This window comes from Parus major, chromosome 7 (genome assembly GCF_001522545.3).
Source record: "Parus major isolate Abel chromosome 7, Parus_major1.1, whole genome shotgun sequence".
NCBI classification, from domain to species: Eukaryota; Metazoa; Chordata; class Aves; order Passeriformes; family Paridae; genus Parus; species Parus major.
This window is the reverse complement of record NC_031776.1, coordinates 31,693,090-31,709,118: the sequence shown is the minus strand read 5'-3', so window position 1 is coordinate 31,709,118 and position 16,029 is coordinate 31,693,090. Positions and strand designations below refer to the sequence as shown.

At 38.8% G+C, this 16,029-nt stretch overlaps 1 protein-coding gene across 1 annotated transcript in view; it reads right to left on the bottom strand.

The window, feature by feature from the left end:
* Nucleotides 1-16,029, bottom strand: part of THSD7B (thrombospondin type 1 domain containing 7B) — a 297,251-nt gene that overhangs the window by 236,179 nt on the left and 45,043 nt on the right. Inside the window, exons 2-3 of the mRNA XM_015635401.2 lie at nt 7,281-7,374; nt 5,099-5,272 (exon numbers count right to left, since the gene is read on the bottom strand). Of these exons, the coding sequence (XP_015490887.1) occupies nt 5,099-5,237 (139 nt within the window). The 5' untranslated portion in view covers nt 5,238-5,272; nt 7,281-7,374. The remainder of the gene's footprint in view (nt 1-5,098; nt 5,273-7,280; nt 7,375-16,029) is intronic.

Here is a 16,029-nt window from a genome sequence, read left to right as displayed (position 1 = left end):
TCCTCAATTCATAAATGCATTAGCAGCAATGACCAAAAGAAGAATTACTTAAATTAAAGAGTAGTCTGGCTCAGGAACAGAAGCATAAACTGACCATGAATAAAGTTAAAGGTAAAAATAAGAAGATTTATCATTTTAGAACAAGTTCTCATTATCAGGTTTATGGCAGTGTCCTGGTTATTTTGAGAACAGAACTTAACAGGTTTTTTTTTTTAAACTACTAATTGCTTCTGCTGTCAATACTACAAGACACCAATCTATAACCCAGGAGCATCATTTCTGTTACAACCTCTTAGCATAGTGAAGATCCTTTGAATCATACAAAGTTTGATTAAATCAAGGCTAAATTTCCACTTGAAAGTTTCAGCATTTAAAACTCCACCAAAACATCATGAGAACAACCCACAATTCGAATGTTTACCACACAATGAGAAGCTTGGAAGCATCAGTCAGATACATCATAAACCTTCCAGACACCACACAAAGATGACTAAAAAGCCATTTATGCTTCATTCATGAGCTGTTATCCTATCAAATAAAGAAACCACTTCATTTAGGACAGATAATCACTCTCCATTTTGTCGAGCTTTTAGAAAAATTTCACTTGTTGCAGAGCTATTTTTGAATCTCCTGTCAGCAGGTTTGAGCTCCGCTGTCCTTTGAAGACCTGGACTCCTTTTAACATTTGGTGTACGTAGGTAAAAGCTTGTCTTTTAAGACATAAGGTCAAAGGCATTTCCAAACCAGCACTTGACCTTCCTGAAATTACAATCTTGAGAAAGGGCATTTTATGGCAGTATTATCTGAGAACAGAGAACAAAAGACCTTTTTCATCATAGTCAGGGCTGGCTCACCCACACTCACAAGTGGTTCAAAGTTCCTCCACATTAGAAGTTGTTCTCTGAAAAGTTCATTTCGTCCCTTTTCCATTATGGATTGTTTCTGAAGAATGACTAAAGATCAAAACCCATTTGCTAACCCTATTTTAAGGATGACTTTCAGATACAGGTAGAAACTCCAAATTAAAGTTTTTATATGCTCACCTCGGGCAGGAGTACTTACAGCTCACACACCTGGCTCCCAAAAGCCCACAAACTCCAGACATTTAATGGTTTCTTCCTCAGGTAAAAATCTCTCTGCTGTGATCAGAATCATTACAAACCCATTTCCCAGTCTGATACCTCACTTTCAGTGCTCTTCCATTCATATCAGGGACATGTCCCTGCTGGGCTAAACAGCCATCCTGATTCATTTTTTCTAGAGAAGGAAAACTTACTGGGACACAACATCTGGTTTCTAACAGTCCCCTTCTTCCCTTCTATAGCAGACACAGGATTATTTCCATGACAGACAGCATTTTTACCATGACCAAAGAACAGTTTTTCTAAAAAATCAGGGCATTTTCATCCTAGTAAAAATGTTTTTATAGTATTTCCCACATTAAAAAATAAACTTATGTCATTGCTTTAGCTCTGAGAGCCTTTTATGGGCTATGTCCCTTATATCTTTCATTCTGTTTGTATTTTGGGGGAAACAGCACATGCCTGAAGTGTAGTTTGTGAAGGAGCTGAAGACACCAGCAGTGAAGGGGAGACAGAAACCTGTCCATGAGCTACAAAAAGAATATGTGGAAAGAGACACTCCAGCACTTTTTGTAATCCCAATTATCAGCCCTTTCCCCTAAAGCACCCAAAATATTTGCACATATCTTACACTTAATTCTGGTTTTGGAATTACATTTTAAAGCTTCACCAAAAAAAATTTTTAAAAATTAAAAAAAAAATAATAATAATAAAAAAAAATAGAATTATGCTGTGGGCTCATGTGTGTGTGTCAATACATAGTTTCAAAAGCTTGAATGGTCATCACTAAAACATAGGCATAGTGTCACTTCAGAAATTCCAGGAACTCTTAGGACTACTGAAGTGTTGGAGAAAATTAACAGGGTGAAATATGCAAATTACTAATTGGCAACTGCATTAAATACTATTAACTCACAAGAATTTAGGTCCAATTAAATTTAGCAAGTGTGAGAAAATGATTCAGTTATTTTATGTTGCTGAGTAATTCAGCTGATACGATTATTGCTTTCGTGTTTAGTGGCCACTGGAAAACAGGGTACACATATTAATTTATAATTTCTAGAAGCCAAAAACTCAAAATAAATGGTTTCAAGACAGGCCACAAACAAGCAACATGCAAGTGATAGCCCTCTGAATAGCTGAGGGGAGGCTATGTATAAAATTACCTCACACTGCCAAGTTCTCATGTTTTAGAATTACAGAGCCTGAGGTTTTTTGTAGCTGCAGTGATTTCAGTACTGTTGTTTTCCCCTAGACCAAGGCCACTAAAAGCCCAGCACAAAAATGTACAAGTCTTCATTAGACAGTGTCAAGGATTTAGCTGAAAAAAAAGTCTGTATTATAAACTGCAGCAATGATATGATTTTTTTCTTTCCCCCAGCCCCATCCATATTAAGGATGCCTCCCTGGATTTGTGTGTGCTAGGAAAATTTATTTCAGTACATATAAATTCATTTTCATAAAGTCAGAGCTTTCAGTAGCCTAATCTTATTTAATTATAAAGCATGACATTTCAATAAGAAGTTGAATTTCTCCACAGCAGGTAAGTAACTTTTACAACAGGCAATTGTAGATTTAAAAACAGAACAGATCATCCCCTTTCCCATTATGGATTTCTCATTTCTCATCAGATTGTTTTATTAAGAAAAAGGACAACAGCTGCAGGTTTTCTTTCTATTGTAATGGATCTGCTCAGCTTTTATTTTAAAAGTTACTTAATTTTAGGTTCACTGTGCTGTGCTTTCATTCACTTTTTATTATTTTGTATTGGGCACAAAAATTCTCAAACTATAGGATGTTTTTTTTACAATTATTATAGAAGCCACAGGTTTCAACAGGTCAAGATCTCCATGATCTACATCCCAGAGTTATTCTATTATTAATACCTTGCCACAAGGGGTTATGTTAACCCTTCTACCTCTCTAGATCCACCTCTTCAATTTAAGTCACCACCCCTCTCTTTCCAAAACACTTCCTTTTAATCTTCTGAAAGATACACCTTTGTGATTATTTATAGCTAAAAAACCTTTTCAGTTAAGGTATGAAAATGCTTCCAAAATCAAGCTACATATGCCACCCTGACAGCAGACTGCCATTTACTGCCCATTGTGTTATTTCTTAGGACAACTGCAAAACCACAAGATTCAGGATTTAGAAATGCTGATGCTTCAAACTATTACTGCAGAGGAAGTAGGAGCTTCTCAAATTATACTTAGATTCTCAGCAAAACAAAATTATTTGGGTGAACATATTATTTCAATTTTTCAACCTGCAACTAAACATTTGGGGCTTAGATGTAACTTTTATCTAACTTGTAACAAAATGTTTCAATGGGGGAAAAAAAAGGGAGGGGGTAATGTTTAAAAATATTGGAAAAAAAATCTTTTTTCCTCAATCAGGACAATACATTTAGCTGAAACTCACAAGGTATTTTCATTTGGAAAACATTTCAGTCAAAGCTGTTTTCTACCTCATGTCACTCCATAAGCAGAGAAAGTACATCAAAATACTCTTAGGATTTAAAGTTTTTAAGGTTACTCTCAAGAGAGCAGATATTTTTAATCCACTGTGGGAGTCACAAGAACTGACAATTTTCTTGTGCATCTGGAAGAGGAACCTTTACAACAAGCCCATTGTGGGGATTTCAGAGCATGGAGCCCACACAAACCTGGGCACCAAATTTCCTTAGTTCTAATTACATCTGCCCCAGATGTCTTTGAAGCATTGAAAGCTCTTTATTTTCAGCTGGAATCACCAAGTCAATTAAAATTTTATGATTTCCACTGCACAGCCCTAAAGACTGACAGTACAACATGCTTTGGAACTGAAGAGAAGACAGACAGCACTGAAGGCTCTAATTTGTCTTAAGAAAACAACTCTACCTTTCAAAGCTTGTTCAAAAATCATGTAAATAACAGTGAATTGGAGGAAAGAGAGTCATTGATTATTTCCTCCTCATTTCACATGCTAGACAGTGTAAAGAAAAAGTCTTTAGAAATCTAGTATCATGCTGTACTTTACCAGCCCTTCCCCAGCTCCTCAGACCAGCATCCCGGCAGGAGGTTTGTGTAGACCCTATCAGAAGGACAGGAGTTCTCCCAGAAAAATTACTTCATTATTCCACTAATTCAGTCTATTACATTCTACAGAAATGTAATTAAAACACAGATAACCAAAATACCAAAGAACCTCTCAAAAAATTAAAAAAAAATAAAAAAAAATAAAAAAAAAAATAAAAAAAAGAGGGAAAATTTTTTTTTCATTACATTTAATTGCTCTCTTGCTCAGTCACAAAAGGCCAAACCTCAAAGGGATCCTGGGCGATGAAACCTCTGGTTCAGCTGGGTATTTTTGATTAAGCACTTTAAGTAAACATTTCCCAAATTTGCCAATCTTTCCATTTCATTGAACATCCTCTGCTGTTGTGTGTTGTGCTACAAAACAAGCATCCAATGCACCATGTTTGGTTCTGTCAGTTGTACCACCCCATCTCCAACCCACCCACCAAGAGTCGTGGTGCTCCCAAAGCATCTTCACAGGTTTCCACATCTTGTACACATTCCACCTCTGCATCTATCCAACCTGACTGAGGAACAGAAATAATTCACTAAATGTGCCAATGCAATTATGAATAGATCAACCAAGAGCATGCACTTCTGACTGAGTTCATCCTGAGAGATGCTGGTGTGCCCCTTGCATACAAAAATTAAAAGAAAATTATTAAATATTTCGAAGAAAGCAACATTAGGATGATAATCCAGTAAAAATACTCTTAGATGAAAAGCATTAATGAATCCAGAATTATGCTCTGGGTGCATAATTGCAACAGACATGTAGATTACTAATGTCAAACACAGATTAACCCCTTCTATGTTTAAAAAAAAAAAATAGAATACAAGACATTATCAGACTTTAATAATTCATTATTGAACTAAAACAGAACAGAGAAAGGACAATCATACCATCCTTTAATACAGCAAATACCTAGTAGAGAAGCTAATATAGCTTTTTCCTACCTGTTTTCCAGACAAACTGGTGACCTCTCCTGGCTTCCAGATCAGCTGTTTGCAACATTAAGAAAACAAACAAAAGGAAGGGCTTCCCCAGGCTCTGCCATGCCCAATGAGGAGAAACCCAGTTCTGTTGTAGAAGCATAATTCAGATAATTCAGTCTCTTGTATTCTTTGGCCCTAGAATTAACAAACAAAAAAAAGAAAACAAAAAGAGAAGGTTTATTAAAATATTTAAACCACAAAGGCTCAGCCCAAGGGTAACCTGGTGTCCGCTGGATTTTCCACTCCAGTATGTGCCAGATTTGATGAGGAGAAGTCTGTTACAGGTGTTTCACTTGGAGTGGGAGGAAAGAAAAGGAGGAGGGGAAGAGAGAGAGGAAGGGCCAGCTCCCAGAGAACATACAGTCCCATCCTACAAAGTACTATAAATGCTTTTAGCAGGCTCTTAAGAAGAAATCTGCCAGTGCCAATAAATGGCAAGGGATCCAGTGGCAGTGTGTGGTGTGTCCCTTCTTTCCTCTCCTTAGCTAAAACAGGAATGTTATCATGATAGAGACTAAACCAACATGAGAGTGGATTCCATGTACAAATTTCAGCTCCAAATCCAGACCCCACACCCTACATTTAAGATGCAGGTCTGGAAGTGTTTTAGCTCCAAACCCTGAGTAAGACATGGGACACACAAGAGCAACATCAGAAATGCAGCAGGAAAAGCAGGAAAATGGGGGTTGTTTATTAGCACAGGATGGACCAGCTTGAAAAGGAAAACCAGACCTACACAGGCTTTTCTATGGAATTTGGGACACTCAAACAAATCCCTTTGGATCTTTGAGCTCCAAGTCAGAGACCAGTTACTCCAGAGAGGTCTCTCTGGCTAAGGGATGTTAATTAAGGTCCCCAACACTTCAGACAAATACCAGAACCACATTGTGAATGAGGCAGGAGTGGATCAAGTTCTGCTGCTGCAGCAGTTTTAGACCACACAATTCATTAAAATAATCACTGAGTGGTGTTGGAAGCAAGAAGGAATGTTTCTCTGGCTCTTTCATACAAAGCAGGAGACCAAGTCCTAAATACCAGCTTCAACAAACACCCCCATTGTTTATATACTACAGAAAATCCTCCAAACAGCATAGATTAAGAAACTCATACAACAAAATAAAATCTTAAAAATTCCAATTCAGTCTAATAATTCCAATCTTTGTGTCTCTCATTCCACAAGATGACCAACTAGACACTCAGGCAGATTTTACATGAGTTTCAAGATATTTTGGATTCATCCATATTCAGGTGAGAACAATTTAAAAATCTCAAAAAACATTCATGGTACTTCCACATCAAACAACTTTCTGATGTAAATTTACATATTAATTTTTCTGATGCAACAGCTTTTTGTATTTATACCATGGTAAAATTCTCCACATAGTTCTACTTATTAGTGATTAATCCTATTTTTATAGGTAAAAATGTCATATCCATACTTGCATAAGGAAGGAGATAACACCTGTCTTCAAGATTTGTCTTCATGGGCATAATCTTGGTGGTTTTCATTAAAATTATCAGTTATTAGAAGTTCAGTCCAGAAAATTCTATTACATTCCTAACCTTATGAAAAGCAACATTGTCATAGCACATAATACACAGCATCGTTCTTGATAAGAAGCTGAAGATAAATCTGGAAATTGTACACACTGAATATACAGTAGAGCTTTTAATTCCAGGCTGTATTCAAATTACTTTGAAACAGTTTCTATCATGATAAATTCATGCAATTACATTTAATCAGATATTGACTAACTACAGTGGGAGATACAATGCAATATCTGTTATCTGGTTTAGTTCATTCTCGCATTTCAGATGAACAGCATCTCATGTACAACCTAAAAACCCATCAACCTGACCAAATGCAGTAACATGGGCAAGGGACCACATGTATGCTTTGCTCATGTCTTCTGGGTTCATTTTGTTCAGAATTCACATTTAATTCAGAATGCAACCCATCAAGTCCCAACAGCCAGGCAATGTAACACAGACCACAAGTGACTTCATAGGAAGCACACAAGCTCAGAAATCTTGAGCATCACTGAGAAATCCAGTGCAGCAGTAAAGTCCTAGAGTGTGGGGAAGAAGGGCTCTCAGAAATCCTGCAAGCCAGCATTTTTTGCCCATCAGGATGGCTGCTCACCTCACACAGAAGAGCTGAGGAGGAGCGACTCGCCCAGTGCCTTCAGCATCGCAGTCACCATCTACGATGGTCGGAAAACAGAGTCACCGACTTTCTGTCAAGGGAAGGAGAAGAATTAGTGACACTGGCTCCAACACCAGTTTTGTATGTTTCACATACGAAAACACAAAAGCAGGAAAGAAATTATTTGTGTGCTCAGATTTCAGCACGGGAGGGGAGCCTCACGCCCAGCCCCGCACAGAGAGGACTCACTGCACTTGCAGGGCAGCTCTTCAGGGCCAGAAAATGCCATAAAACATGGGAGAATCCAAGGAAACCTCAGATAACAGCTGATAAAGACACTGAGATTTTTAATGAAGCACCAGTAGTGCTCATGAGCTGCTTTCTCAATGCACTGCCTTCATCTCAGCATTCAAAGGGTCAGCAAAGAGCAGCACGTCCCTGGGAGTAGCAGCCTCCTGCCCAAAACAAGGGGTTTCACGTGTGTTCATTCTTTGGGCAGGACTACAAAGATAACTGCCTGCTGCTCCCCACAGAGCAAGAACAGAGATTACATTAAGTCAGAAAAAACAGAAATAAATTAGACACCATGACATTGATTCTAATCTCCTCCACCCCAGCAGAGCTCAATAGATTCCACTGATTTACACCCCAGCAAAGCACAATAAAAATTTGTCTGTGTATCTAGGTTTGTGTAACACAGTTTGGAATGGTAGCTGTTCTGATATGATAAAAAATTATTGCACAGGCAACATATGCTATCTACAGAAATATGAATAAATTACATTATGAAGGCCACCAACACTTCACGTCAAATTTAGTTACATGATGTCTCAACTCCCAAATGTGTCAGCATGGCTAGCTGTAAACTGGCAAACACAGACAAGAAAGGAGAAAAAAATGAAATTTATATTTAAAAAATTGATTTCATAGAGACTAGTCATTAAATTCATGGAATTGCATAAATATCATAAAATGGTATGGGTTGGAAGGGACTTTAAAGCTCATCTCATTCCAACTCCCTGCCATGGGCAAGGACACCTTCCACTAACTCAGGCTGCACCAAGCTCCATCCAACCTGGCCTTGGACCCTTCCAGGGATGGGACAGCCACAGCTTCTGTGGGCACCCTGAGCCAGGGCCTCACCACCCTCACATTAACATATTTCCTAAATATGTTTAAAGTACGTGCTTTAGTCTGAAAAAATCTTGCTCTTCCAAAATTATCTGTTTAGTCAATATCCTTTATAATCCAGACCTGGCCAGTTAATAGTTTGCACTAATGAATTCTCTTGAAATTAAATAATAAGGTGTTGTTTCGATATTTGGAGGATTAGTCACAATCATCCTCGTCATTTTGTTTGGTTTGTATGGAATCTTGTTTAGAAAAACAAGGATATCATGCATTAGCTGTAATGGATGGGAATATACAGGCAGTCTTGAAAAAGACACGTGGAAGTTTTCTAATGATCCTAACAGCACATTTGCATTTTCTAATCCACTGCTAATTCTCTTAATGATAGGATTGAATAAAACTAAAAGGTTTGAAAAGCAAACTTATTTTGGAAACCTGCATTTTTGCTGAAAACATCACATTCCAGTGACAAAATTTTAGAAATAAGTAAACATGCATATAGCTGATAAGTATCTTATTTCTGAAGTGATCAAAATTTAATTTAATTTTCAACCTCAATGGAATATCCAACAGCCAAATTCTAGTCTAATCCCTGCTTAGCCAGGAAGGGGAAAAAACCTCTGGGAAACTTTTCCCATTTTCCAGCCACTACTGAGCAGCCAAAGGCAGGTTTTTCCAAGTGAGAGGCACTGTGCTAGCCCGAGTCCTCAAAATCATCCAACACTGAAAATTTAAAAAATGATGGTCCAAATTTGACTCTCCACTCTCACAAAATACACTGTTAAAGAATGGACCAGGTGCTTTTCTCCAGATTTCCATGGGACAAGGGCTTTCTCCAGTCCTTCTGCTCCATTTCTGGGGTTTAGGCAAGCTCAGCCTGGATCTGCTCCAACATGGATTTACAAAGTATTTAATACTGAATTTAGAAAAAGATGAATTTAAACTGATCCAAACCTGAGACATGATTTCAGCCTTGTCATACATCAGTTCAATTCCCCCTGACTTCACTGAGAGTTGTGACCTTTCCCATCATGGGTAAACCTGACCTACTTTTTGGTATGAGATGAGAATGCTGACAAGGACACCTGGGTAACTCTCTCCATTTAAAACACATGATGCAATTAGAATAATCCCAAAGACTTTGAATAGCATCAACAAAAAAGAAGAGCCATTACAGGTGATATGTGTGGCTATAAATCATTTGGCAGGTGTCTAGTACAAAGATAAGCATCATTAATCATGAATAAATTTTCTTAATTCAAATGTAAGCAGTAACTGTGCAACTGTTTGCCTATTACACACAAACCCATTGAGTGTGATATTCCAAGATAATCTGGATGTTTATATCATACTCCTTATCCTCAGATAAAGTCTGCCTTGCATGCTCAGAAAGCTGTTATCCAAAAAGCTAATTCTGTTCTGTTCTAAAGCGGCAGAATGACTTGTAGCAGCAATCCTGATCACCACAGACAAGAACTGCAGACCATGCCTGAGGGAGAGATTTCCAAAAAAACACCAATGCTGGTGTTACAGGCATGGAATTCAACAAAACAGAATAAGGAAACTAGGAACAGGCATTCAAATGCAAGTACCTAAGTGCCCAGTCCTTTATTCAATTTAATGATGAGCATAGCTACACTAAAATTCCTTACACTTCCATACCTAAAACAAACCCTACACGTTTTATCCCCTACACATCTGGAGGGAAACAGTCTTCTGGTTAAAGCAGAGGCACCCAAAGTTCACTCCAGTCCCAACTCTGCCAGAAACTTCCTGTGTAAAAAGTCACCTAAGGTCATGCTCTGACACTAATACTCGATTCTACAAGCACTCCCTGTGATTTCAGCAGTGACTGCATATGTGAGAATCATAGCTTGATTTTCTATACCTCTACTGCCTCACCTCCAAACTGTAACTGAGAATATCTGCTCTTCTTCCAGGAGCATTTGAGAAAATCCTGGTTAAAAACACACAGAGCAAATGAGAGACATTTATACATCAGGATGACAACTGCCTGACAGCACTTCTGTCCTAAATGGTCACATACTGGGAATCCAAACTTTAATCTCCACAGTTCTCTGGTAATTTGCTACAATAACTGTAAGGGTAAATACTGCCTGAAAAAGTATTTGGTGTTCACACATCTTCATAGATAAGATAATTCCAACCAATGAGCAGAGAGTCTCAACCAGACTGCTCTGAGTGGGAGGAAGCCTGCACAACCTCCAAATCAGCAAAGCTCGACAGAAGTTTCATGGTCCATCTTCAGACTTCAACTTCAACAACCTTCCTCAACACTCCATTGCTGGAAAGCTCAGTAAGTCATCACTATCATTACCAGTTATATTTGAAAGTTTGGGTATTTTGGAGATGTCTATAGTCAAAACAGTAGGAATCTATTAATTATTTCCCTTTATTCTTCTATTCAATTGTATCAAATTATTGTTCGAAGATAGAGAAAGAAGGTCCTGGAAATTAAAAGCAAGCATATAAAATTACTGTACTGCAAATTAATTGCTCCTCAACTTACATAGACTTGTTTGGGGTAAAAAAAACCGAAGTTTTAACTGAAGTTTTCCTGCTTCAGTCTCTGTACATCCTAAAAATGTAACAAAAGCAGGTTTGAATTTAGAAGCTTAATTATAAACTTAGCTAAGTGGATTATAATGAAAGATGTTCCAGCAAGGGAGCTCAGACTGATGCATTATGACTACATTAAAGAAAACACCAGAGAATAGGCTTTCCATCAGTAGAACGACTTTAATTACAACAGTGCTGGAGCAGAACTGTTCTGTTAAACAATGCTGCTCTTACTTCTCCTTCACTCTGAGTACTTCCAGTGGACTCCACGGAAACACACTTGACTTTCAAGAATATAAAGTGAATGGGGTTTGCAGACTCTTCCCAGGAACCTGGTTCAGGAGATTATTTAAATAAAAATCCAGGGAAGGTCTCCAGACCTCTTTCTCCCTGCCATGGCAGAATCCAGGAATAATACAGCTGAAGCAAAACTTGCTTCATTTGCACACAATCACAGGAGATTTACAGTCCCTCAGAAGGGCAGGAGGGAGACTTCCAAGTCAAGGGTTCAAGAGTTTGTGCAAGGCACCATCCTGATATTCCCCAGCTGTCCATGACACGGCCACCCACAGCCCCACTGACATCAGAACAATGCTCAACATCTCCCCCTACAAAGTGCATTCACTGTGACCCACTGTGCAAGTGCCCAAATAAAATCCAAGCCCTGGACTTCTCAATGGGATTTAAGAGCCACAGACCTTTTGGTGCTTTTGCTGTTGTATCTTAGCACACAAAGTAGGGTAATTTACCTTCACAAATGTTCTTCAAGCCATTATCATACCCCTTGCAGCAGGAACAAGTACAGAGCAATTAAGATCAAAATGCTCAAGCTTGTCAATAGGCTTCTCTCATGAACTCAGGCATTGATTTTTTTCTAAGCAGCAGAACACAGAAAGTGTCCAACAACTTTTAAGTAACCTTTTCAGGCTGCTCATGCACTTTTATATATTTCATTAAATACAAAAAAAAAAAAAAAAAAAAAGGCTGTAGAAACTCAAACCAAACGTCCCATCAGCACACAGTCACCTTCGAAACTCAGAAAGTCACAGTTTTTGGGGGAAAAATAATTTTGGGGGGGTTATTTTATCTAGGTTATGTATACAACCCTTATACATTACAGCAGAATGCCTTCATGCCAGGCTTCTCAGCCAGCACAGCGGGACACAGCCTGGAATAAAGCTCAGTGATTTCTTCATATTATAGCACATCCTTTCTGTAACAGCAAAACTTTATAGCTTTGAGGGACAAAAGTTTCTTTTTGTTTATTTTTCAATGGATAGAGGAAAGTTTGAGTCTATTATCAATACACTGCTCTGCTGTAGCTTTTATCATTGGCAATGGATGAACTGAAGGGCCTTTGAAACTCAGCTATATCTAAGAACTGCTGTCACAGTTGCACAGATCTTGGATTACTGTTAAATTGCAATTAAACAAAGGCAAAGGGAGCTGGCACTACTTCCAACACCATTTCAGTAAATGCTATTGCAAGTTTTTGTTCAAAGAGGATTACTCTCACTTCACTGGCAAAGCATTGCATATAATGCACATTCAGCAGTATAATACCATTTGAAAACTAGTATTTGAAATTATTTTGCTTTAAAAGGCAAACCTGGAAATCAGACTCAGTAGAGAGCCATGTCCCTACTTTAGCAGCAGGACCATTCACATGGAAAACAACAGAAAGGTTCAAAGTCACCAATTACAAGGCAGCAGAGTTTCAAAAAAAGAATAAACAACCTCATAACCTCTACTGCTGGAACAATGGCAGATTTCCTGAGCATTCCCATTAAAGTGCTCTCAGTTCAGAAATTAAATTGCTTTACTGCAGTGATTTTCTTCTGCATTCTGATATTACTTTATATTATTTGACATTAGTACAGCATCACAGGCTGTAGGTCAGGGGTTTTTTCTCTCCTCACTGGAATATGGCCACCACATAGAGTTTATCAATCTTAAACACAAGGTCAGAATAATACAATCAAGTATCACCAGGCATATGAGCTCAGCAAAGACTTGGGCTCTGCTTAGCAGGGAAGGACCATCTGCTTCCCTGCCACAGGACTGGCATAGCTGAAGCTTATCTCCAATTTAAATTGGTATATTCTACATTTCCATGCATCAGCTGGAGCAACTGGGTGCATGCACACACCCAAACCCCTGACCAAAGAAACAGCTGCAAATAGGCAGGAAAATCTCACCACTGTTAATCAGTCCTGGGGAGAATATGTGGGGTTCAGTTCTGAACTTCTAAACACTGGTGATTTTGGATAAAATAGCCAGCCAAAAATGCAGAGGCCACCTTCAATACTTCTTAAATGTATAATTTTCCTTCTGCTGTAACACACACACACTAAGAATAATTTCTTTCCCACAAGATCTGTGCCTCTGTTTGTAGGTAGTCATTACTATTTTGCCATTTGCACTACCTGGCTGTAGCCCATACCCAAATGAGCTAATGAGACACACACACACATCCACAAGATAGATCCCATTTCAAAAAACTCATTTCCAAAGTGCTGAAATAAACATTTATTCCAATGCATCCTCTGCCATCAGCTGTTTATTTCAGGGCACCAAAGAATAAACTTGTAGGAAAGGAGAAAATAAAGAGCAAAATGCATGGCAAACACTGAAGCACTCCAGGAACATACAGGCCCTACAGGGTTCATCAAGCCCTGATGCTGTTCCTCTTCATTTCCTATCAAACATCATCCATGAAGTCTTGTAATGAAGTCTCCTCTACCCAAGGTTTCATCATTTCTACAGAATAAAATCCTGTATAAGTCAGGTCCTATGTCAGAATACGTATTTTAAATAATTATAGCTAGATTTGTCAAAATAAAATAATTTAAAATATTTTGTGGTTCATTAGTACTGATTGATTGATTTTCCTTCTGTTTACTTTGCAACATTGATGCCAACTGGCCCAGGTAGACAGGATAACAAAAGGGTTAAGAAAAAACTATATTGCTTAAATAAAAAATACACAGATACAGTAATGGCTAAAAACACATGGAAAAAACCACCCAAATATTGGTATAAAGAACCTCTAAAAATTGCTTCCTGAACACACACACAGATGTCAATGTGCACACAATGCACTCTGAATTCAGCTTTTACTGACTGTCACACAGACTTCACCTCTCCAAGAGCAACACAGTGCAGTGGTATAAGGCTTGTACTGAAAAGCAGCATCTGCTTTTTAGCAGAATTCATTTTCAGAAATGCACAAGCTGGTCCTTTTACCAAACTTCCCCACACTGCCACATTTGGGACTCCAGGGAAGGTCTCCAGACCTCTTTCTCCCTGCCATGGCAGAATCCAGGAATAATCTGCCTCTCCAGAAGATGCAGGCAGCAGCCAAGTGCCACCCCAGCACCTCCTCCAGAGAGGGAAGAACACCAGGCACATGCCCCAGCTCCGTACCTGACCCTGGAATGTGTGCCCAAAACTCAGGCATTCCCAGGCACTTGGCAAGAGCTACAGAACCAGGTGTAAAAATGTGGTTTTTCCTATCAAAACCCATTGATAACACCTGCACATTTATTTAAAAGTGAACTTGCTTTCGACCAGTACTAACCATGCATGACAGCAACAAAAAACTCCAAATTGCCATACAGGCAGTTAGAAAGAATGACACTACCCTTTAAAGCAGCTGGAGCAACCAGCTGAGTAAAACCATAGCTCTAGTCAGGAATTCTGTGATTCTGTTACCTTTCCCATTCCCAATTCTTCTCCCTTGTTGCTGGCTAGAGTCCCTCACTATATTTTATCACATAGGAATCTAATCTCTTTAGGGTGAAAAAATACATTTGCCCTGAACACACAATATAATATGATTCTCACAGGGGGCCCTGACACCGTTGCAGTATTGATACCAAAAAATAATCATAATTATATGAACTGCTAAAAGACCTCACTGTAATGTTATTCAAGCAAGGTCAATTGCCTGTGCAGGTTGTTCTTACAGGGGTTCACGTTACATCACTGGTCCCATCATCCTGACCTTCCCTGCTGTCATCCCCATCACAGTTCAATTAACAGAGGAGTCCTGCAGTGGCTTGATGAGCATCTGCTGCCTCTACCCGGCAGTAATTCAATAAGGATACGCCGTAGGAAGAGATAATGAGAAGTCAGGCCAGTTGTTCTGTCTCCCTCCAGGAGAGCAGATGAGTTTGGTTTATGGGAAAGAGCATGACCTATGAAAATTATCACATAATTTATCAGTTAATTTTATATTTCAGAGCTTCAACATGCAACTTAAAGTGTTGTCTTGTTTCTCTGTTGGTGCTGTCCACAAGGATCCAGAACTACTTTTCCTGGTGAGTCCCTAATTAACAACCCTTCCCACACCAAAAGGATTCGTCTTTTCAAATTTTCTCTCTGCCAGTTCTACCAAAGGAATGGTTTCTATTCATGCATTCAGCAGTGGTTGGTCTGAACTAAAATATTAAACACCTGAGCAGAGAAAACGGGCCAAAACTACTACTGAAGTAATTCAGGCAGAATGAAATTCACACAAACATCAAACCTCAAACAAAACCAAAATCTCCTACACTGCAGGTAGTGTCAGCCTGGGTCTTCTCTCCCTGCCCCACAAGACACACTGTTCACTGGTGCCCAAAAAATGTTTCTCCCTCCATTTCCTTCTGCACCTTTCCAGTAGAGGCTTCCCTTAAATTCCACCTACCCTCTGACTCTCTCATGTTGCTTTAGGAACATCTATTCCATCAGTTAAAAACTCAGAGCCACCTACAGTCCCTTCATCTCCTTTTTCACCACTGGAAGTCACAGGGACTGTGTCTGAGGGATATGGCTCTGTAGATTTCTTTTTGCCTAGTGATTACAGTGTCCTTATGAGTTTTGTAGCTTTATTTCAACAATCTTATTCACTGAAATAGGACATTAATTTGATTTCAAATACAATTTTCTATTTTATGTCTCCTTAATATCATTAAGGCACAGATTTACAGAAGATGATAGCCATGAGAGAAAAAAGGAAGATACACTTCCTCCCTGAGTTCTGCAAGGTGAT